Below are 20,077 nucleotides of genomic sequence, written 5' to 3' on the forward strand. Positions count from 1 at the left end.
GTGGTTTTCTTGGTTTGGAATTGCCTTTCCCATACAATATGAAAATATACTTAAAGTAAAACCTACCTTCAGCATCTTCCTATATTGCTGCTGCCCAAAGAGATGTTTATTTCCTTTAGTTGCAAAACTAGTAGGACCCTGTTGGGATTATATATTCTTGGCATACATTCCAGTCTTCTTGTTCTTTCTTCCCAGGAACATCCCTTCCTGACCACAATGAGGCAGCATAGCAGGATGTGGGAAGAGGTTAATGGACTGGTAGATAAATTATTAATTGGCTGGAACTGCTCTATTTCTTGTTTCAAAAGAAGCTGCTCCCCCCGCTCCGGGTTTTAATTTCATTCCAACTTCCAACTGTTGCAGCCCTTTCTATCTGACGATTTTGAAATGGGACTTTTCTTGGTTTTATATTGAAAACTGGAATAAGTTTATTGACTTGGCTGAAAGTAAGGCATTTCCCCTCAATTTTCAAATTTAAAACCATTAGCTGCAAATTGATGCTATTAATTAAAAGGAACAAAGGATGCACTATTTATAGTAATGGAGTCAAAAGATTAAAAATAAAAAGAGTTCTAGTGCACTCAGATTAAATAATTCATTCTTTTATCATATTCAGGTTGCATCAGGTAAAAAACTAAATTTGGCTAAGCTCATTTTCAACAAATATAAAAAGAAGAGAAATGCATATATACAATGATTCTTCTGTGGGGGGGGGGGGAAACCCTCATTTTTCCTCATGTTGTAGTTAAGTCACTTGAAGCAAAATCAATGAAGATGGTAAAGAAATCAAAGTAGTCTCAAGATGCTGTACTCTTTTTCAAAAAGCCACTGATCTCTTGCAAATTCCTTTAGATTCCTTTAAGGAATTCTTCCTACAGTGCAGCCTCAGAGGTGCAGCAAAATCTTTTTCCTCTTGGTCACCATGCACTGCAGTGTTTAATCTAAAGGTTTAATTGAACTGCTTAGATCCATTCACTGAGAGAGGGTTTTTATGAAATGGTCCAGTAGGTAGGCCTTCGGTGTAAAGGGCTGCTGTGTACAGAAGCTGCTGTGTTAGCAGCAGGAATACAGGACTGATTACGCAGCTCTATGCACTGTGTTCCCCTCTGAGACCTGAAATCAGAGCAAGCTGGGAAAGGAAAACAGACACTACACAGCACTGCAAGCAATGCAAAATACCAAGATTTCTTATCACAAACGTGGATTGCACATTCTTAAAAAATAACGCACCAAAACGTTCTTAACAGCCATATTCAAAATATAAGCAGCAACAAACAAGATTTTAAAACAATAAAGTAATCCTATTGCAAATCAAATGTTTCATTCAGAAGAGTTGCAAGCAGTGTCAGACAACTTTTAAAAAATAGCTACACAAATAATACACAGCATATTTAAATACGGTATGAAATATTATTAACAACTATTTACACTGTGAGACTTTTATATTTAACAATTAGCTACTTTCCTTTTATGATAAGAAGTCAATGCTCAAAGAGGTTAAAATGAAAATAAGTTATTAATCAATACTAATTAGTATTACAGCAGAGAAATCAGAGGAATCTATAAAAAAATGCTTCAGATGGGAGCCATTTTCCTGAATGAAAGGATTCCCTCTCCTCAGAGTTATTGCAGGGGCAGCCTGTGGAGCAATGACATTAGGGAATAATAAAGTTAAAGTATTCCCAACATAATCTAAATTTTGCTCACATACATAAATGCAATTACTGCAAAATGGGAGCCATAACTAACTCACACTGGAGACTAGAGCTGCAATTTATCAAACTATAATCTATCTGGGTCTCTCAATTTGTCAAAGCTCTTACATCCTCCAATTACAATATGTTTTGATATGCAAAAGATAATATGAAATAGATCACTGTATATCACTGTAAAGTCACAGTATGTTGGGACGGAAGGGAATTACTGATATCTCCAAGCATTTGTTCAAATGTCATGTTTCTGAAATTTTAAAACAAAGTATATCATCTTAAGATAGTAATAACTAAAAATAGTCTCAATCTAATTAAGCTAATAGTTCTACTATTTCTTTACTAAAATAGAAACTGAATTGTCAGATTTTAACCTCAATCTTTGTATTATACATGAATTATTATGACAGAAGGTTTAAAGTTATTTTAATAACTATTGAAGATTTTTTATGAAGATGAAACCATTTTTTTATTAAAATGACCAAAGAACAGTTTTTCCCGTACGCCATCACTCTGCTAAACAAATAATTCCCTCAACACTGTCCAACTATTTACTAAGTCTGCATTACTATTACTATTAATCTTCTCATCACTCCTACCATTCCCTCCCACTTGTGACTGTACGACTGTAACTTTGTTGCTTGTATTCTTATGATTTATATTGACTGTTTCCTAGTATGATTTGATTGCTTATTTGTATCCTGTGACTATCATTAAGTGTTGTACCTTATGATTCTTGACAAATGTATCTTTTCTTTTTATGTACACTGAGAGCATATGCACCAAGACAAATTCCTTGTGTGTCTAATCACACTTGGCCAATAAAGAATTCATTCATTCATTCATTCATTGCCCTAAATTCAATAAAGGCAGATATTAAAAATCACTTACTTTAGAATCTGGAATCCACAATATAAATCTAGGTATTAAACAGCAGATTTTATTCATAATTTTGGAATGGTGGCACCAGCTTAGTTTGACATGCTGACTCAATAAATGAATAAATGTCTATATTTCTTTGCAACCATGCTATCCTAATATTCTGCGTTTATTTATAATTCTTAGATTGTAATACATAGACATTAATATATTTTAGGTTACTCCCAATTAAGTAATATGCAGTTTTAGGAAACTAGAAAGACAAATGTCCACACGACATTTTGTAGGTGATGGACTGTGAATCAGGTATGCTGCATACCATCTACACACACACACACACACACATTATTTGCCAGCCTTTATAATTTTAAATACTGAAATAGCACTATCATTACAACAGAAATAAAATGGCTTTGCTTCTGTCAGCAAACAAATCTAATTTATTCAACCGTAATTTTGATACAGAAATAATAAAACAAGCATCTGATGCCATTTACATGCTAATCTCCTTATTACAGAATTCATGTGTAAAATTAAAAAAAAACAGAATGAAAAGGTGCTTTAATGAGTAGAATAAGTCTTAATACTCTTGATAGACAAGGTCCATGTGATATTGCCCATTACTTGCAATTCTCTGGGTGACTACTGTTGGGGAATGGGATGAGTTGGGTAACTCTGAAGTTTAGCACTGCTTCCAGTTCAATTATATGGAAATCAACTAAAAAAATACCTTTCATTTTCTACTATTTGGAACAAAAGGACAAAGGATAAAATATAGAGTTCTTCCTATGAATCAGGGAGACTTAACAAGCCTATATTTAATTCATTTTCATCCAATTATCAAAAACAAGTGGTGCCTTTTCGGATGTCAATCATGCTAGTTCCTGTCAGTAGGAATGGGTGCAATCAGTCTTTGAGCATACATTAATGCCTTCGTAAAACTTTGTCTAAACACAACACAATTAACTTATCTTGCACACATGGATGAAGAATGTAAGTCTGAAGAAACAAATTCATATGCCCTATGCCTAGGATGAAAATAGCCTACCTTGGCTCTTTGTGGCAAGTTCATCATGGTGTCTGCCTTGAAGTCATTTTTGTTCTTCCTGCATAGAACAGCTGTGATGATAAGGATGATGACTGTAACAACTGCTATGGGAGCCAACACTGCTGCAATGATCCATAAATTGTTGGGTGGGTTTTTAACTACAGCTGCATACATCAAGAGAAAAGGAAAGAAATAAACTTATAAAGTTTACTTACATTGAATCAGAGCAATGATCCATTTGACTGAATACATTTTTCTCTCGTTTTCTCCAATCCAAAATTCTTCCAGATGAACTGGGACTCAAAATCTTGGTGCTAGTCTCACAATGCATCAGGAGAATGTCAGTTTAGAAAAGGCTAGTCTATTTGTTCAGTCAGAATTTTTTTTCCTATTTCTCCTATGTTAACTGAAACCTCTGACATGAGGTTTTCCCTAAGCATACCAACTATGCTCTATCATGAAGAAATAGATTACTCCTCACACTCAATTATATTCAACAGCATCAATTTTATTTAGACATTTATACAAAAAAGCATAGGACTAGCACATTATAAATGTAGAACAGCAATGTGTGCATATGAGTCTTCTATTGTTAGAGGCTACCAATCTAATGTAATTTTTAAATTAAAATCTCTCTGCTGTTGTAAATTCATTAAATCATTAATATAATGGTTTGTTATATTAATGATTTATTTGTTAATTGTAATGATTAAATCATTAATAATTTTAATGATAATAATTAATCATTATTCATTAAATAAAATCATTATTCATTAAATAAAATCATTTATTCATTAAATAAAATCATTTATTAATTCTGCCCAGAGTAGCAGTTGTTGCTGCTTCGACATGAAGTTATCTGACCAATAAGCAACCAGTCTGAAACTGGTCTTAACACCTAAAAATGGGGAATATTGTACACTGATATTCAAAACATACCTTTGGGCTTCTTTTTGAACTAAAGTGGTCAAAAAGTCTATAAAAATGAGTTTTACTACAGTACTAGGTTTTTTTTCCACTATTTTTAAAGATATCTTTTGAAACCAATGAAGTTAGCCTATTGCAGGATAAATCATTTTTAGCCATTATTAGAACAGTTTTACATACTCCATTGCTATTAATATGATTTCTAAAGGCAATGCAATATTATATATGTATATTGGCATGGAAAAATTGATTGCAAAATCCATCTTTCAGGACATAAACTGAAATGCATGAAGGAGCAGTACAAGAGTCTTGGCTTCAAAAACAAAACTTCCAGAGTATAAACTGTCCACCAAATTTGACTGGCAGCAGCGTTCCTTTATGCATTTTTCAACTGGAAAACTAATGGGTGCTTTCCACAAGTTCACTTTATGGGGGGGGAAATGAAAGTATCTGCATGGTCTCACCTATTCAAGCTTATTTACTAACTTTATGTTTGGCTCTTTTTACCAAGACTACAGCTGAAATCCAGGCAGAATGAGGGCAGGCCACTGTGATGGCTATGTATAAAAAAGGGAAATAATTTGGCTCCTAAACATTATAGACTGCTTAATCTGCTAAATGTCACCATAAAGTAATGTTTCAGTCATCTGACTAGAAATTTGCAGATTGCTTAGAACAGCAGAATTTTGTAGTTGTTAAGAAAACAATTTAGCATAATTTAGGAATCTGAAAATCGCTAACGGAGATTAAGGCACACGAAACTAAGGGATTTCTTTACTCAGTGGTCTGTGAAACAAGGATGCATATTGGTTCTTTTTATTCAGCTTCTCTATTCTGAAATCAATAGTCGTAAACTTTAAAAAAACTGTTAAACCATTATATGCAGATGTTCTCAAAATATTTCTATTCCCCAATTGATTTGAAATGGGCTTTACCTGCACTTAACATCTATAGAGATGGTAGAACATATTAGTTTTCTATTTTTTTATCTTACTATTTTCAACTATAATGAAAACCAGCTCCAAACTTCTGAAAATATAATAGTCTTAATTACCTAAAAATATCTAAATACATAAAAAGCACCAAACATATTTAGCTTAACCAAGTGCTAACACTACTATAAAAAAAAAAATCAATACACAGGTAAGCAAAAGGAATCTGGGTGAGCTATTATCTGTCTGCATAATAGTACTTAGCTCAATAGTTTGTTTTATATAAAGTAGTTCCTATTTCCACTGGGTCCAATGTGAGAACGTATTAATGAGCAATTGTTTAGTTCTCATTTGTGTCAGAGTTTACTATTTTTCCTGGTATAGGAACTGTACAATGTTAATTGAATGCATTCCAGAATGCATTATATTCTGCAACCTAGGATATATTGTAATATGTGGAAATAAACATAGAAATTATCTGCAATGTTAGAATAATTTACCATACACTTCTTTCTTTGTCTACAATTAATATACACAATTTCAGTCTTGATAAAACTATAGATAAACAGCCAATTCTTAACTGTAATTTAAAAATGCCTTGCTCTGGAGAAGATACGTTGACCTACTTCAGAGTATTAGAATCTTAGCTTAACAAATTCAGATATTGATCTGTTTTATTCAGCCACTTTATCCTCCTTTAAACCAGCAAGTACTTTATATAAGATAGGTTCTTCGGTTATCTATATACTCCTCACAGTTTCCAAATAAGCAAAGAAAAGATACCAATTTCAAACAATTTCACACTTTAGCTTATCTTAACCATTCATTACACCATTTCACTTTATACATAACAAAAAGCTACAGAAAAGACTAGATAGTTGTTGGGGTTAAGAGTAGATATAGGTGACTTGCTTTCTTGCTTGCTTAAATAAAGGAAACAGCAAAGAAGGTACGTAGGTTCTCAAAATCATTCATCTCTTGCTTCAGTAAAACAAGAGGTTGACAATACATACACACAAACTGACTTCTAAGAAATGAGCAGGATATGGGATGTTGTTGTTATATAAACCATATATCTTTTACTACCAACTATAACAACATGCAGCTTCTCAACTTATCAGCTTCTTAAAAATTAGATGAATGTAAAACAAAAATCACAACACAGGGAGCAGGCAAGAAGTCACTAAGACAGGTGGAAAGTACACTGTGCAATTCAAAACGAAGACTAGTACGTTTGTACAGACCATGCCACGTTTACTGCATTGAAACAGGCTGAATCTAAGATTTGTTTTAATTCTGGGCTATCATTATGGCATGTTTACACTTCCTATAATCCAAAGGGTCAATGTAAATTATAATCTCACAAATAACATACTCTCACACACATATTTATGTATATATCCTATATTCTCAGAAAGTTCTTCCATATGATATTGTTCTAAAGAATGTGATATAGTATTCAAAGAGAAAAAAGCAACTAATAAGCAACTACAGAAGATAACATTTTAAATAAGTCTCAGCACTAGAAGGTTTTCGTTACAATTTCATTACAATTCATAAGAATTACAATTAAACATCTAAAAGAGGAAGAGGGAAGCAAAGAAAATATTTCTTACGATCAGCTTGTACTTGAACAACATATCCGAGGGTCAAGGCCATCCTTTGTGAATCAACCGTAGTCAAACGTTTAGCAGCTATTGTGCCCAACAAAGGTTCCCCATTGTATAAAATATAGTAAGTCAATTCAGCAGGCTCCCGGGGACCTGGAATTCGCTGCATTTTTACCATCTTAAAAAACAACAACACACAAATACAGACCATAGAAAGCAATTACATCTATAAAGTTAATACATTCATTTCTGTATCCCACAAAAGACACATTAATTTGCAAATAGGCTTGTAAATTTAAATTACATTTTCAATTAAATTTGCAACATTCATGAATATTCAGAAGGAAGTTATTTAGTTCAGAAATACCAGTGGGAACTTGTTTGTATCCTATATTGACAAGTTTATACATAGACAGGGCTGCAAATCTCAGTATTCCAGACACTAACTCTTTGTTCAGGAATTGATTTCCTTGGCAGAAAGCTCACAAACAAAACCTGGCTAGATTAGTTCATTTATTGAGAGACATGGATGAACCAAAAATAAACATACAAAATTTGTCTTCTATAGTACACAGGAGTATACACCTACTAAATGCCAGGATTTGTATTGTAGGCTTACTCTTTTCACCTGTCAGAAAAACAGAATTTTCACTTTTCTCTTGTTATCCATGAAAGTCACTTGATGTATATTCACATAATAGCACACTCAAATTTATTTGCATTCCTTTCGCATTTTAGTTTCTAGGTCCTAAATTAATCCGAGTGATTCCAGCTTCTTGGTGCTTCATAAACTCCGCTCCAATCAAAACAGATCAGACACCTAACCTAGGTTCACACACCAAATAACCAGATCCTGCTCTTAGATTTCCTTTTTATGCAACCATGTACAAATCAGATAACCAATTAATGGAGGGGAACAGTAATAAAAATGAACAGAAAAATCTTAATTGCTCATAATCTTCACTACAATATGAAGTTTCTGGTTGATACCCGCCCCGCCCCCCAAATACTGCAAAAGAGGGAGAAACTTAAGAATTGTCTTTAGTTCTTGTCTTTACCTGCACAGTAAAGCTGCCAATAGTAGTGGCTCGTTTAAATCGTCTTTCTTGTTGATGAGACATCATGAACAGTGGTGCTAAACGTTGCTCCATGAGTCTTGCAAAACTTTGGTTATTTACCCCCAGAAATGTAATGTCAACTCCGAGAATAACTACAAAAATAGAAGGAAAATGCATACTGCAGCAGTGAATTAAAGATATATTAACATATACACTTTAAAAAATGTTTTTCTTTCAACAATTTCATGTATTGTGTGTTTTTATGTACAATATTCAATACAGGCTTGTACATGTGTACAAGTACTGTGTAACCTTTAATTGGTCTTTAAAATATATCTTAATCCTGCAACGTATCTGTAAAACATTTTTATTTAAAAATGGCTTGGAAGCACATTCCATGAATCCTATTGTGGAATTAGCTTATACTATTTTATAGCTTATCTTATTATTAGAAGATTATATATTTTTTTACTTGGGTTCTAAAAGATTAAATAGTTGTTTTATTAGCATCATTTTGATTATTGTTAAATATATAATTTAAATATTGATCTCCATGTGGACACCGCCCTTTTAAATGATGAACAGATGACAATTACAATAAAAAAATGAATTGCCATGTTAAAATGATTATAAAAATATGGATAAAATGTTCTGATGGATAATCACAATTGTTAAAGGTCACTGTGAAATAAAAAACAGTATCTGCACACATGTATATTCCCTATGCTATATTGAATATTGTACACTTAAAAAAACAACATTTGAAAGTTCCAAAAGAGAAAAAAAGAAATCTCTAAAAGAGATTTCTAAAAAGCTTATTTATTGAGAAATGAAGAACAGAAATTCCATTAGATTTACACTGGGAATCACAGAAACACAAGAAATATTTGTCCTTCCAAGAAATGACTGGTTTCTACTTATGCTGTAGCCCAAACAAATTGGAAGTAATCAGTTACATAACAAAGTATTTGTTTCAATTCAGGAGATAAATGTTTTCTGTGGAAGTAATTTAAACCGAAGCACAGCTGCACAAAACCTGCAGATTTAGAAAATTCCACATTTCTCCACAAAACTGCAACATGAATGAATTGTGCCGAAGCACAGTTGCATTGCAGAAAAAAATATTGTTCTTACAATTCTTTTTTTCTTAAGCAGAGAAAATATGCAACTTGCATAGTTAACCATGCAGACTGAGAATGTTCATGTTTTCTTAACTACTGTGTTCTATGATTTAGCAAAAACAAAAAAAAACAAATCCCACTTGTATTTTTCCAAGAATGTGTCTTTTATTCCATTAGACAAATTGGATTTTCTCAGGAAATTAATCTCACTAGTAGAGTTGTTTGGAATGTAGGGGGCAGATTGTTGAAAAAGGAGAGCTAGCAGGGAAAAACCAACCCTTCTCATATGCATGCTGAGAGGAACAGTATAAGTATGTTGCTATGAGACAGCCAGATGTATATATGGCCAATATGTATTTATAAATCAACACGTTGTATACCTCGTTATTTTTGTTAAGGTTCTTGTAAACCTTGGGCATATTATTTTTGGATATGAAATTCATAGTTCTTTTTTCAAAGAACTAACTGAATAAGGCAATAATTTGCAGACGTCTCTATTTAATACTTTACAAAGTCACCTAAAAATGGCAGATATAATGCTCATTTTAACTGTCCTCACAGTGTCAAGGTTCTTTCATGTGAGAAAAACAAATTTAAGGTAAGAAAATTAGGAAAATACTGTTTTGTTTTTTTTAAAAAAATCATTTACCTGTAATCACCCAGTAATCTCTAGTTGCTTCTGAAGTATCAAGATTTGGATATTCCAGTGCTTTAAAATAAAACAGGAAACAAAGCAATCAAATACTCAACTAGCCTCACATTTTCCAAATTGTCTTTTTTTTTTCTTGGGCTATGCCAGTATTCCTTATTTCTAAAAGTCCAGAATCAGATTGTCAAACTCACATACAAAGGGAAAATCACACAGATCATCTACACTTTTCAAATAAGTTTTATAAGATTACATTATAAATTGTGCACCGGATAAAATATAGGAGTTGGTGTTCTTTGGAAATCAAACCCTGCATGTAATTTATTGCTACTCCTATTTGGCATATAAACTGAAATCATAATTCCCTTCTGAATTTGTTCATCAGATTTTGGGTAACTGTAAAAATAAAAGACAACTGAAATATGATTATAGTGAAGGTGGAAAAAATCCACTTCAAAAGAAATTCAAAGGGTGACAAAAAAATTAGCTATCCTATTCATCCAGGTGATGGGCAGAGACAACAGAAGTCAGTGAAAATCATATCCAGAGGCCAATCAGGAAATAGTTTCCTTCTCTTAGGTTGGCTTTCTTTTTAAAGGAGATGTTTGGAGTTGGAGTTTACTCCTTCAGAAGCAACTGAAAGCAAGGTAGGGGAAAAACTATATTTCCCCAAAACAGAAGCAACAGGGCTACATCTATAAATTTAGGCACAAATTAGGATTAGTAAAATTTTCTGTAGTATAGATTCCTTATTACATTCGTTGAGATATTGTCTCTATGAAGTTGTGAGAGTTCCTGGAGGTGAGGGAGCAATTAGTTCTTGAATTAATAGTGATTAAAATCAACCTCTCAAGACAGCAATTTCTTCTTCTTTTTTTTCTTCCTTCCAATTTCTTCTAGGTCACTAATAACACTTACTGAGTTTTATTCTATACAAAAAGAAAAAAAAACCTAAATAAATTCTTTCTTTTGAAAGAAGTAGTTCTTTCTTTAGCATATACCTTCTTGCCAGGTCAAACTATTCAAGGAACAGAACTGCCACAAGACTTTTGTCTGGCAAATGAGTGAACAAGAGGGTACTTTGGAGAAAAATGGCCAAGGATTTGTGAAAACAAGATTTGAAGACACCCCCCCCTTCTAGACTGCAATAAGAGGTCCCAAGGTACTACTTCATGTGTCTACATGAACCCTATTATAGTCATTTTAATATTCTGGATTGACAACTACAAATTATGTAGTTCAAAGTTATTTTACTCAAACTCCAGAATTTTTTTTACAATAGTTATTTATTTCTCCCATATCGTATTCCACCTTTTTTATATATAATTTAATGTGGCAAACCTGATATTCCTGCCTATTTTCCACACGATTTGTCTCTTGAAAAGACAAAAGTCATTATAAAACTAGCCTGAAAAATGCTGATACAGGCAGGTCTTGTAGAGAAGATCTATTAAAAGTCCCTCTCCTCGCAAGGTTCATGAGGTACAGCCACTCTTTGTTTAGCGGCTATCTCATTTAACAACTGTAAATTTAAAAATATACTTTCTGACCTTTGCACACCTTTAGGACCAAATTTTGTGTGCATAATTACCAAAACCTTCACTGTGAAATGTTAGCAAATTTAGAGAAGTACTATATTGCCCAGAAAAGCAGCTTCAGGAAGAAACAGTCTGTTTAAGCAATCTCTATGCACTGCGAGGGGCAAAAAAATGGGAGGGGGGGGGGAGAAAGAAAATTTGTCAGGCATCGGTCATTGTGGGAGACAATATTGAATGGGGCAGCAACAATCAGGGATTTTTACAGTATTTCTCTTTCTCCCTCAGAGACGTGAGTTCACTTAGCAACCATTTTGCTTAATAATATTTTTATTTTTATTTAAGGAATGGATTGCAGTTGCTAAACAAGGGGACGGTATTTGGACAAAGCAACAGGCCTCCTCTGCAGCAGCTCTGGTTTCAAAACTCTTTCCGTATGAAGCTTCATGTACCCCCTGCTTGTCAATATTCTTTTTTAAAAAAAAACAAGTTTTATTAATTTTCAAAACACACAAGTCATCATTATCCATTACATGTTTAACCTTTTTCCATTATAAATTTAACAAGTCAGATAAACTATAATTCTGTTTTAAACCATTTCCATATAAACATACAAAAACCTCTTATCCAATTTCCCTTTATTTCTCTTTACTCTTATTCAATTTTATTATTATTATTTCATCTATTTCTTTCTGACTTAGTTACCATTATTCTCATTCTATATTTCTACAAGGTTTTATTAATTCTCCCCAAAAAAAACAACAACATATACACACAACACACAAAACATAAAAAAGATCTTTTTGGAAAGTAACTTGGACCCAGGTATCTCTCTTTTCATGGACTTCAATTATATTCATGCTCATCTTACATATCATTACTTATTTTATTTATCATTCTAAGTCTTCTATATTAACTTCTCCACATATTTCACTCTTCTTAATTCTATCTTAATTAATCATCTTAATTTGAGTCATTATATTTATATCTTTTGTCCATTCTCTATTATACCTTTGTCTCATTCCTTTTAAAAAGAAAAAAATTTCTCCTGAAATCACTAATCAGAGTATGATGCCTTTCTATCTCCCCACTAAATTAATCAAATTAATCTTTAAAATACCCAATCCGATTTTGCTTGGTACCTTCTAACTGAATAATACATCCAAACCAATTAAATACATAGTTAAACAATAGATCTAAATATTAAAAACAAAATACTATAATGAAAGTTTTATAATAACATCAATACCATAATCTTATTAAACTCTTTAATTAAAGTTTAATATTCTAAATCTCCCCTCATATTATATTTTCAAACCAATCATTATTAACATTTCAACATTTTAATCTCTTATCAACTCTCAAGCCATTTAAATTTTCTATTTCTGATACAATACTACAATATCATCTTATGTACCTTGCAAAATCTCTTTGAAGAAATTATACTTATCCTTTATCCCTAAAAAAATTTCTTTTTCCCATTTAATTTCAAAACTTTGTAACTTTTCTCCACCTTTTCCCTTTCTTTCTTCTCCCAACAAACCTTTCTACCCCCCCTTCTTCTAGCCTCTGCCTTACTGGCTTCCCTTCTCCGTCGTATTCCTCTTCCCTTTTGTTTACCATCCTTATATTGATTTTGCACCTTGTTTTTCCCTTTCTTAAATGTTTTTTTAAATCTTAAGTCCTTTATTTCTCTTCTTTTCCCTCTTCCTTCCCTCTTGGTCGAGTTCTGAGATTTATTAAAGATGGCTTCCTCTCTTTGTTCTTCTTCTGCTGTCTTCATCTGTTGCAATGTTTGTTGATAGTTAATGAACGCCATTTCCAAAAAAAAGGCAGGCTTCTTTCAAACCAGCTTTACCATTTTGTTTTGCTTGCTCATAATCTTTTCTCAGTTCCTCGATAGAAGAAGCCATTATAAATCTTTTCTTTTCTTTTCTCTTACAACAGCCAGAATATTCCAAAGGAAAAATAAGACAATCCCAAAGTTATCAGTCAGTCCAAACCAAGACAGAGTTCCCACTCTCTCCTCCTAGGGTAGTATCAATTAAAGAAAAAGAAAGTCCAAATCTGTTTCTTAAAATCTTATTGCAATATATTTTAGTCTTTCAATCCTTAAGGCATCTCCTCCAACAAAGTCTTAGCATACAAATATTTTTTTTAGTCCTCTCTTTTCCCACTCATCGCTTAAGGCCAGTTTCCACCTAAAAAAATAGGTTTCTTAATATTCACTTTTATTCCGTAAAAAAGAGGATAAGCTATCCTTTCAGCACCATTAAACTGCCGCTTTTTTCCTCTTCTCGAAGGTATCATTCAGAAAGTCGTGCTTTTCAGGAATTTTGTTAAATATATCTTAGAGTCCTAGGAACCAAGAAAAACTTTCTCCTCTCAAGCACTTTCTCCACTTCCTCCTGCGCATTCTTACCCGGCTGCCAGCTTCTTTGTGGCGGCCATTACGGACCGCCGCTGCACCGTCCTGGGAAAGGGGGTTCTGCCGGCCGGGGAGGGGTCTGCAGCACCCCCAAACCCTTCTCCGGATCCCCCTACCTTCAGCTGCCCCTGCAGGGCAGCCTAGCTCGACCCGTCTGGGTCAGAGCCCCAAAACGGCTAGCGGCAGGGGATCGCGCAGCCGCAAATCCTGCCGCTCGCGAAGCCGACAAACCGGAAACTCCTGCTTGTCAATATTCTATTAAGAAATTAAAATTGTATTGTTCCTTTGATGAGCTTTCACCCGATTGACTCAATGAGAGCATCTACCTTGAGGTATTCTATGGTTGCTCTAAGCCACAAAGAGCCCTTCAAGATTGGGAGCAGGTTATAATACACAAACAACATGCAATAAGTAACTATTTTCCAAACTGGTACCGCCCACATATTTTGGCCATGCTGGGGAAGATGAAAATTGCAATCTGGATTGCTTAAAGCTGATATGCAGTCAACAGACTCATAATTGTATGTAGCAATACATATCCACACAGATAATATGTCCAAAATAAATGCTAATTCATTCATTATTACATTAATGCAACATTAACCATATTTTTATTTAAAATACAGGTATACTGATGTGCCAACATTCACATATGCCATGTAACAATAAACATATTTTTGAGCAATCAATTATCAAAAGTAAATTTCATTGCAGCCGTTTTATTCTATTTACGACTTTTTAAATCATCTATGGAGATTTTACAGCCTAAAGGAAATGACAGTATGAAAATGTTCCATGCCCTTTACCCAATAAATTAAAATTATACTGTAGCAAATTAATAAGCTCTTTCTATATTGGTATTTACAGAAGAGAAATCATGAACCTTATATGCTCTTCAGATTTATGAGACAACATAGCAAAAAAAAAAAAGAGTAATTATGTGAAAGAACAGGAGAGGTCTGCAATATAATGAAAAGAAACATGAAAAGGTATAATTTCTGAAAGATTCTTCTTCAATGCCAAGTTTAAGATAAAACTCCTCTTGGTGTATATAATGTTGAAAGAGTAGGAACAATGTGTTCCATCAACAAATGAACAGAAATGGATCCAACTTAGAGTTTATTTTGTAACAAAGTAGTCACTTGATTAGAATATACATATTGTTCTTTTAACTCTATTGTTCAATGTTTATAAAAATTTGGTTGCCAGCAAAGTCACTGAATAGTTATTTCATGACCTCATGACATACTTTGGAAACCAGTCTGGGGAATTTTATTAAGCCCCTTCAGTCTTCCTTTTCAGATGCATTTTAAATAGAGATTTTCCCCATATTCCCTTTTAAGGAAAGATGGTTGGCAAAGTAAACTAACATTTCTTATCTGAAGCAAACTAAATCAATGGTTCTTAAATACTAAATATTTCCAAATAGCATAGCCTATCAGTTATTACTAAATATGTTCTTGAACTGTACTCACCTCTTAGTGACTTTTTTATTCTCTCCATGTCAATGTCATGATACCATATGAAAATGAATTGTTCCTTTCCCCAGAATACCTTTTTAATAATCTAGCCTGCAGATCTACTATTTGTTGTTATATTTGAGGGACAAATGAAGTCCTACCCTCCTTAGCTTTATGGGATCAGCCATAATATGAAAGATTACCAAGTATTAGGGCAATGTGAAGAACATGGATATTTGATCTAGGATAAATGACTGTTATCTTTTGGGCCAACTTGAGATAGATGCTTTGGTAAATTTTCTACAAGTTGATTACAACAGGGCTCCCTTCTCAGTTCCGCGGATGGGCAGCAGTGCATACAACCTAATTCCCATACAAATGAAATTTCACATGCTCACCCACCGTTTTGGTGGCCTGGTTCCCAACAGGTTGAGGACCCCTGGATTACAATAACAGTTCCAAGGAGAGGGTTTTGAAACTTTAATTTTACATTATTATTATTGTTCTGTTGTTGTTGTTAACTATTTGGTCATTAACATAGTATATGGATGACAGGCTAATAACTTTCAAGTAGATTTAGTAGTTTAAAAATTTGGAGGGCCTGTTTTGCAAGGGGTGAGAAACTAATATTGTTGTAATATATTAATCAGTATTCAACTAGGGAGGATAATATGATAGGGAGGATAATATGCATATAAGTGTTTTGTTTGTTTTGTGTTTTCTTCATTTTTAAAAAATAAAACTTAGAAGTTTTTTGAATTTGTATTTTAATTTTTGTGAATAAAATAAAAATAGAACAATAAAATAGGGAGTGGTGTAAAGAAGACTTACCTTCAGCAATAGTTAATGGTGGGAAAGTAAGATAGAATCCCACCAGTTCTGCTGAAAGCTGATTAAGAAGGTTGCTTGAAACTGTGCCATTTAAGACTGTACTTTCATTTCTCACCACATAAAACAGAGTGACGGCCTGAGACACATTTGATGTGTTCAGGATCTGAAAAAATAAAACAATTGCAATAGAGACAGAGTAGATAAGTTCATTTTGATGTATTGCTCTTTCCATGTATTATTATATTAGTGCAAAGATCAAGGGTAAATGTTAATCATGCTATTACTGTAAAAGACACATGCTCTCAGGTATTTTCACTCTTTAGATAGACAATCCAACCAACCCAACAGGCAGTAGAAAAGAATATTTCTATTTCACAAACAAAAACTCATCTTGGAAGCACATTCTTTATATGTATAATGATGGGCCATTTGGATGCCTGTATATATGTAAGAAAATGGTAACTTTTCTGTTGTTATGTTTGGTTCTGCTCCATTTTTAAATTTTAAGAGCTGAGCATTCAAAACTTTCAAATCTTATTTGTTCTTACAGTTTTTCCCACCCATCTAATCTGCAGGGCTATCAAATATACAAATTATAACCAATTTTGTACTATGGAAAGTAGAATTGAGGGGGAAATGGGAGAGGGAACAAGCAGGAGAAGTAAAAATGGCATGTTCCATGCATGGGGGAGACAATATTTCATTCAGGTTTCTTCCATTACAAATAGGGAGTGGAGGAAGTTCAAATGGGAAATGTGTCTTGTCTTCATGGTAATGTCATTTTCAACAGAGTAATGTTATGCCCACAAAAGTTTACCACATGCTTTCAGTGCATATTATGCAAGTCTAATTGCACAGACCTGCAGCAAACATCTGGGGCAGACAAGACTGCCATCCTTTCTTGATGCTCAAAGAAGAAGCAAAACAGCACATATAACTCTTCCTCATCTCTATTAGTTTAAAAATGCCCCCAAATTATGCTGTGCACCATGCATGAATTGAAGGAACCAAACAAATTCTTGCTTACAGGCACATTCTAAATGTAAGAAAACTCAAACAGATTTAATACAATGAGATAAAAATCTCATCTATGATAAGAAGATGCTATTACAAGATTTTGTACTGATGAAGAACAAAAATATCACAAGGGAGGAATATATAGGTATCAGGTCCTATCACTCTTGTTCATTGCTGGCTTCTTGTTCTATCTGCTTTGAGGGTGTATTATTCTAAAAAAACCATTAAATTGTATTTAAAAAGGAAGATATTTATATGATGCTAAAAGGTGTTAAAAGTTCAAACTGATAATAATATAGATCAGTTTACTCATATAAAAATTATTCAAATGCCAAATAAATTATTTCTTGTTCTGAATTCATTTTTTCATAAAGCAGTTACTGTATATGATTCATACTCTTTCTACACAAAGCAAACAGTTCACATCTGCCAGTCAAGCTTATCAAGCCAAATTTTTGACATTTCTTTTCTTTGGCATGTCCCTGTGGATTTCTGGCATGACTAGTCAACTAGAAAGGATCCTATTAAACTTTATTTTGATTTTTACCACTCAGTATAGAATATAACTACATATCTGGAAATGAGTATATAATTAACTGAATGTAAAACTTGGAATGATTATTGAATTCTGCCGTTGCTCCATTTAGTAACACACACTGCTGTAAGATTCCTTCATCAATCAGTAGGTGGTTTTAGGGGGAGGGGAAGAATTATGATGGCACCTATCTTTTAGTTATAGCTTTTAAAAGATTCAAATATCCATAAAATAAAAACAATTGGTTTAGTTTTATAGCATTTGAGAAATGCAGCCAGTATTCTTAAGTAATCTTTCAATAATAACTACAAATAAGGGGTTAAGATCCATTATTCATACAGCTTAACTGCTTTAAAATGTGAAACTGGACTGTATTCACTTGATTTGGTGTGCTATGCTTTGTGAACTGGGCAGTTAACACAATTCTACTGGTTTTGCAGATCCTGAATAGGATTTTGGTTCTCATATTCTCTTTGTAATTTTATAGGAAGACCAGTTTGAGATGAATTCTGTCTTTGCTAATTATTGTACATGGGAGTCCTACAACAGCTAGCTAGCTACCTCATTCATTCATTCATTTAAAACATTTATATAGCCACCGATCTTGTAGATCACAACCCTGAGAGGCTAAAAGTAATAAACACACACACATACACACAAAAACCCGAGAAATACAAGGCAACCAATCCATCATCAACACTCATTCATGCAATCGGCTTTGCAGATAAATAATTGCAGAGAGGATAAATAAATTTCTGCATTTCTAAATCCTTTTTGTAATACAAAGTCCAGCTCAAAATCTCAAATTCTGTTTGTCATAGCACACACACACACACACACACACAGAAAGTATTGCTGGAGATACAGCAACAGTATTCCTTTGGCTCCAAAGAAAGTGGCATATTGAACAGAAAAGTATGAGAGATGTATAGAAGTGAAATACAATTTTGTAAGAATAGCTGCCCTTGTGTATGTTTATATACACATGGAAATAAGATTCCATACATATATGCAGTGGTTAAGGTGTTAGACAAGGAATAGGGAGACCCACTCTCAACCATGAAATCTCATTGGGGTAACTTTAGGCTGGTCATACTCTCTCAACCCAAAATAAGAAGAGACAGCATTATGGATACTGATTTGAGCTCCTGTACAAAAAAAAGGGCAGGATATAAATCTATTAAACAAATGAATAATGATAATATATGGATGATAATAAAATGAATAATAAATTACAACTGTCATCATATGAATCATGAATTTTCTCTTAATAAATGGTAATAATAAAATATATTTATATTGGTTTTCCAATTATACTGATAACATGATAAAAATAAGACCTGGAAAAATATTCACCTGTTGTACATAGTAATAATTTGATAAAGATAAGAATTTTTACCTGAACATTTAATTTGCTAGTGGTATTCAAGACCTTCCTCTCAGCATCTTGAAATGCCCTCTGCAATCTTTGTTCCATTGTCTGAACAAATCTGCATGACTGTATGTTGTCTGATTCATCCACAAACTGTAATTCTAGATGAACAAGAGCCATTGCATTTAGTGAATATACATTCTCTGCTTTGTTAAAACTTGTAACTCTACACATATCCTGAAAAACAAAGTCTCTTCAAGTCAAACATTCCTAATGATTTCTAATGATTTCATCAACACAATCAGGTAGTCTTCTTGCAACAGGACTGAAGTGGATGGCCATTTCTTTCTTCTAGGATGATTTTTACTGGCCTATCTAGCTTGATATTTCATGGAGTTCTCCCAGCTATGCTTAGCTCTAAGCCCAAACAAGGTCAGCCACATTCACACTAATCAGGATTAAGCCCATTGAATTCAAAATTTACTTCTAAATAAACAGAACAAAATTCACTGCACAAGATTTCATAATATGGCATAATGTGGCATTAAAACAGAACATGTACAAGTATATCTTGTACTATATATAGTACAAGTATATCTTGCTTAACAACCATTTGTTCAGTGACTGTTTGAAATTATGGCAGTGCTGAATGAATGTTATTTATGTCCAGTCCTCAAAATTCTGGCCACCGCAGCACCCCTACAATCACATGATCATGGTCCAGGTACTCAGGTGCTCAGTTCGTGATTACAAAGTCACAGAAAGCTGTGTCACATAATCACTATTTGCAAAGTTCCCTGCTGACTCTCCACAAGCAATGTCAAGGGGGAAGCCAGCAGAGAAAGTCACAAGTTGCTCCCACTTTTTGTCCAGGCTGCAGCCCACAGCCTCTGCCTGTCCTCCTTCAGCCTTCCCTGACTTGCACACAAGCCTATGCCAGCCCTCTCACAACTTGCATGCAACCTG

The 20,077-nt window shown here is 33.6% G+C and overlaps 1 protein-coding gene across 2 annotated transcripts in view; it reads right to left on the minus strand.

Moving 5' to 3' along the window:
• KIAA1549L (KIAA1549 like) overlaps positions 1-20,077 on the minus strand; it is a 155,637-nt gene that overhangs the window by 65,705 nt on the left and 69,855 nt on the right. For both annotated transcript variants that reach the window (XM_087951028.1, XM_026664635.2), the window contains exons 6-11: positions 19,139-19,272; positions 16,188-16,350; positions 9,934-9,993; positions 8,164-8,315; positions 7,112-7,283; positions 3,637-3,800 (exon numbers count right to left, since the gene is read on the minus strand). In XM_087951028.1, coding sequence (XP_087807154.1) covers positions 3,637-3,800; positions 7,112-7,283; positions 8,164-8,315; positions 9,934-9,993; positions 16,188-16,350; positions 19,139-19,272 — 845 coding nt within the window. The remainder of the gene's footprint in view (positions 1-3,636; positions 3,801-7,111; positions 7,284-8,163; positions 8,316-9,933; positions 9,994-16,187; positions 16,351-19,138; positions 19,273-20,077) is intronic.

This window comes from Notechis scutatus, chromosome 1 (assembly GCF_049901735.1).
Source record: "Notechis scutatus isolate UNSWTSFEM ecotype Mainland chromosome 1, rNotScu1.2, whole genome shotgun sequence".
Classification (NCBI taxonomy): domain Eukaryota; kingdom Metazoa; phylum Chordata; class Lepidosauria; order Squamata; family Elapidae; genus Notechis; species Notechis scutatus.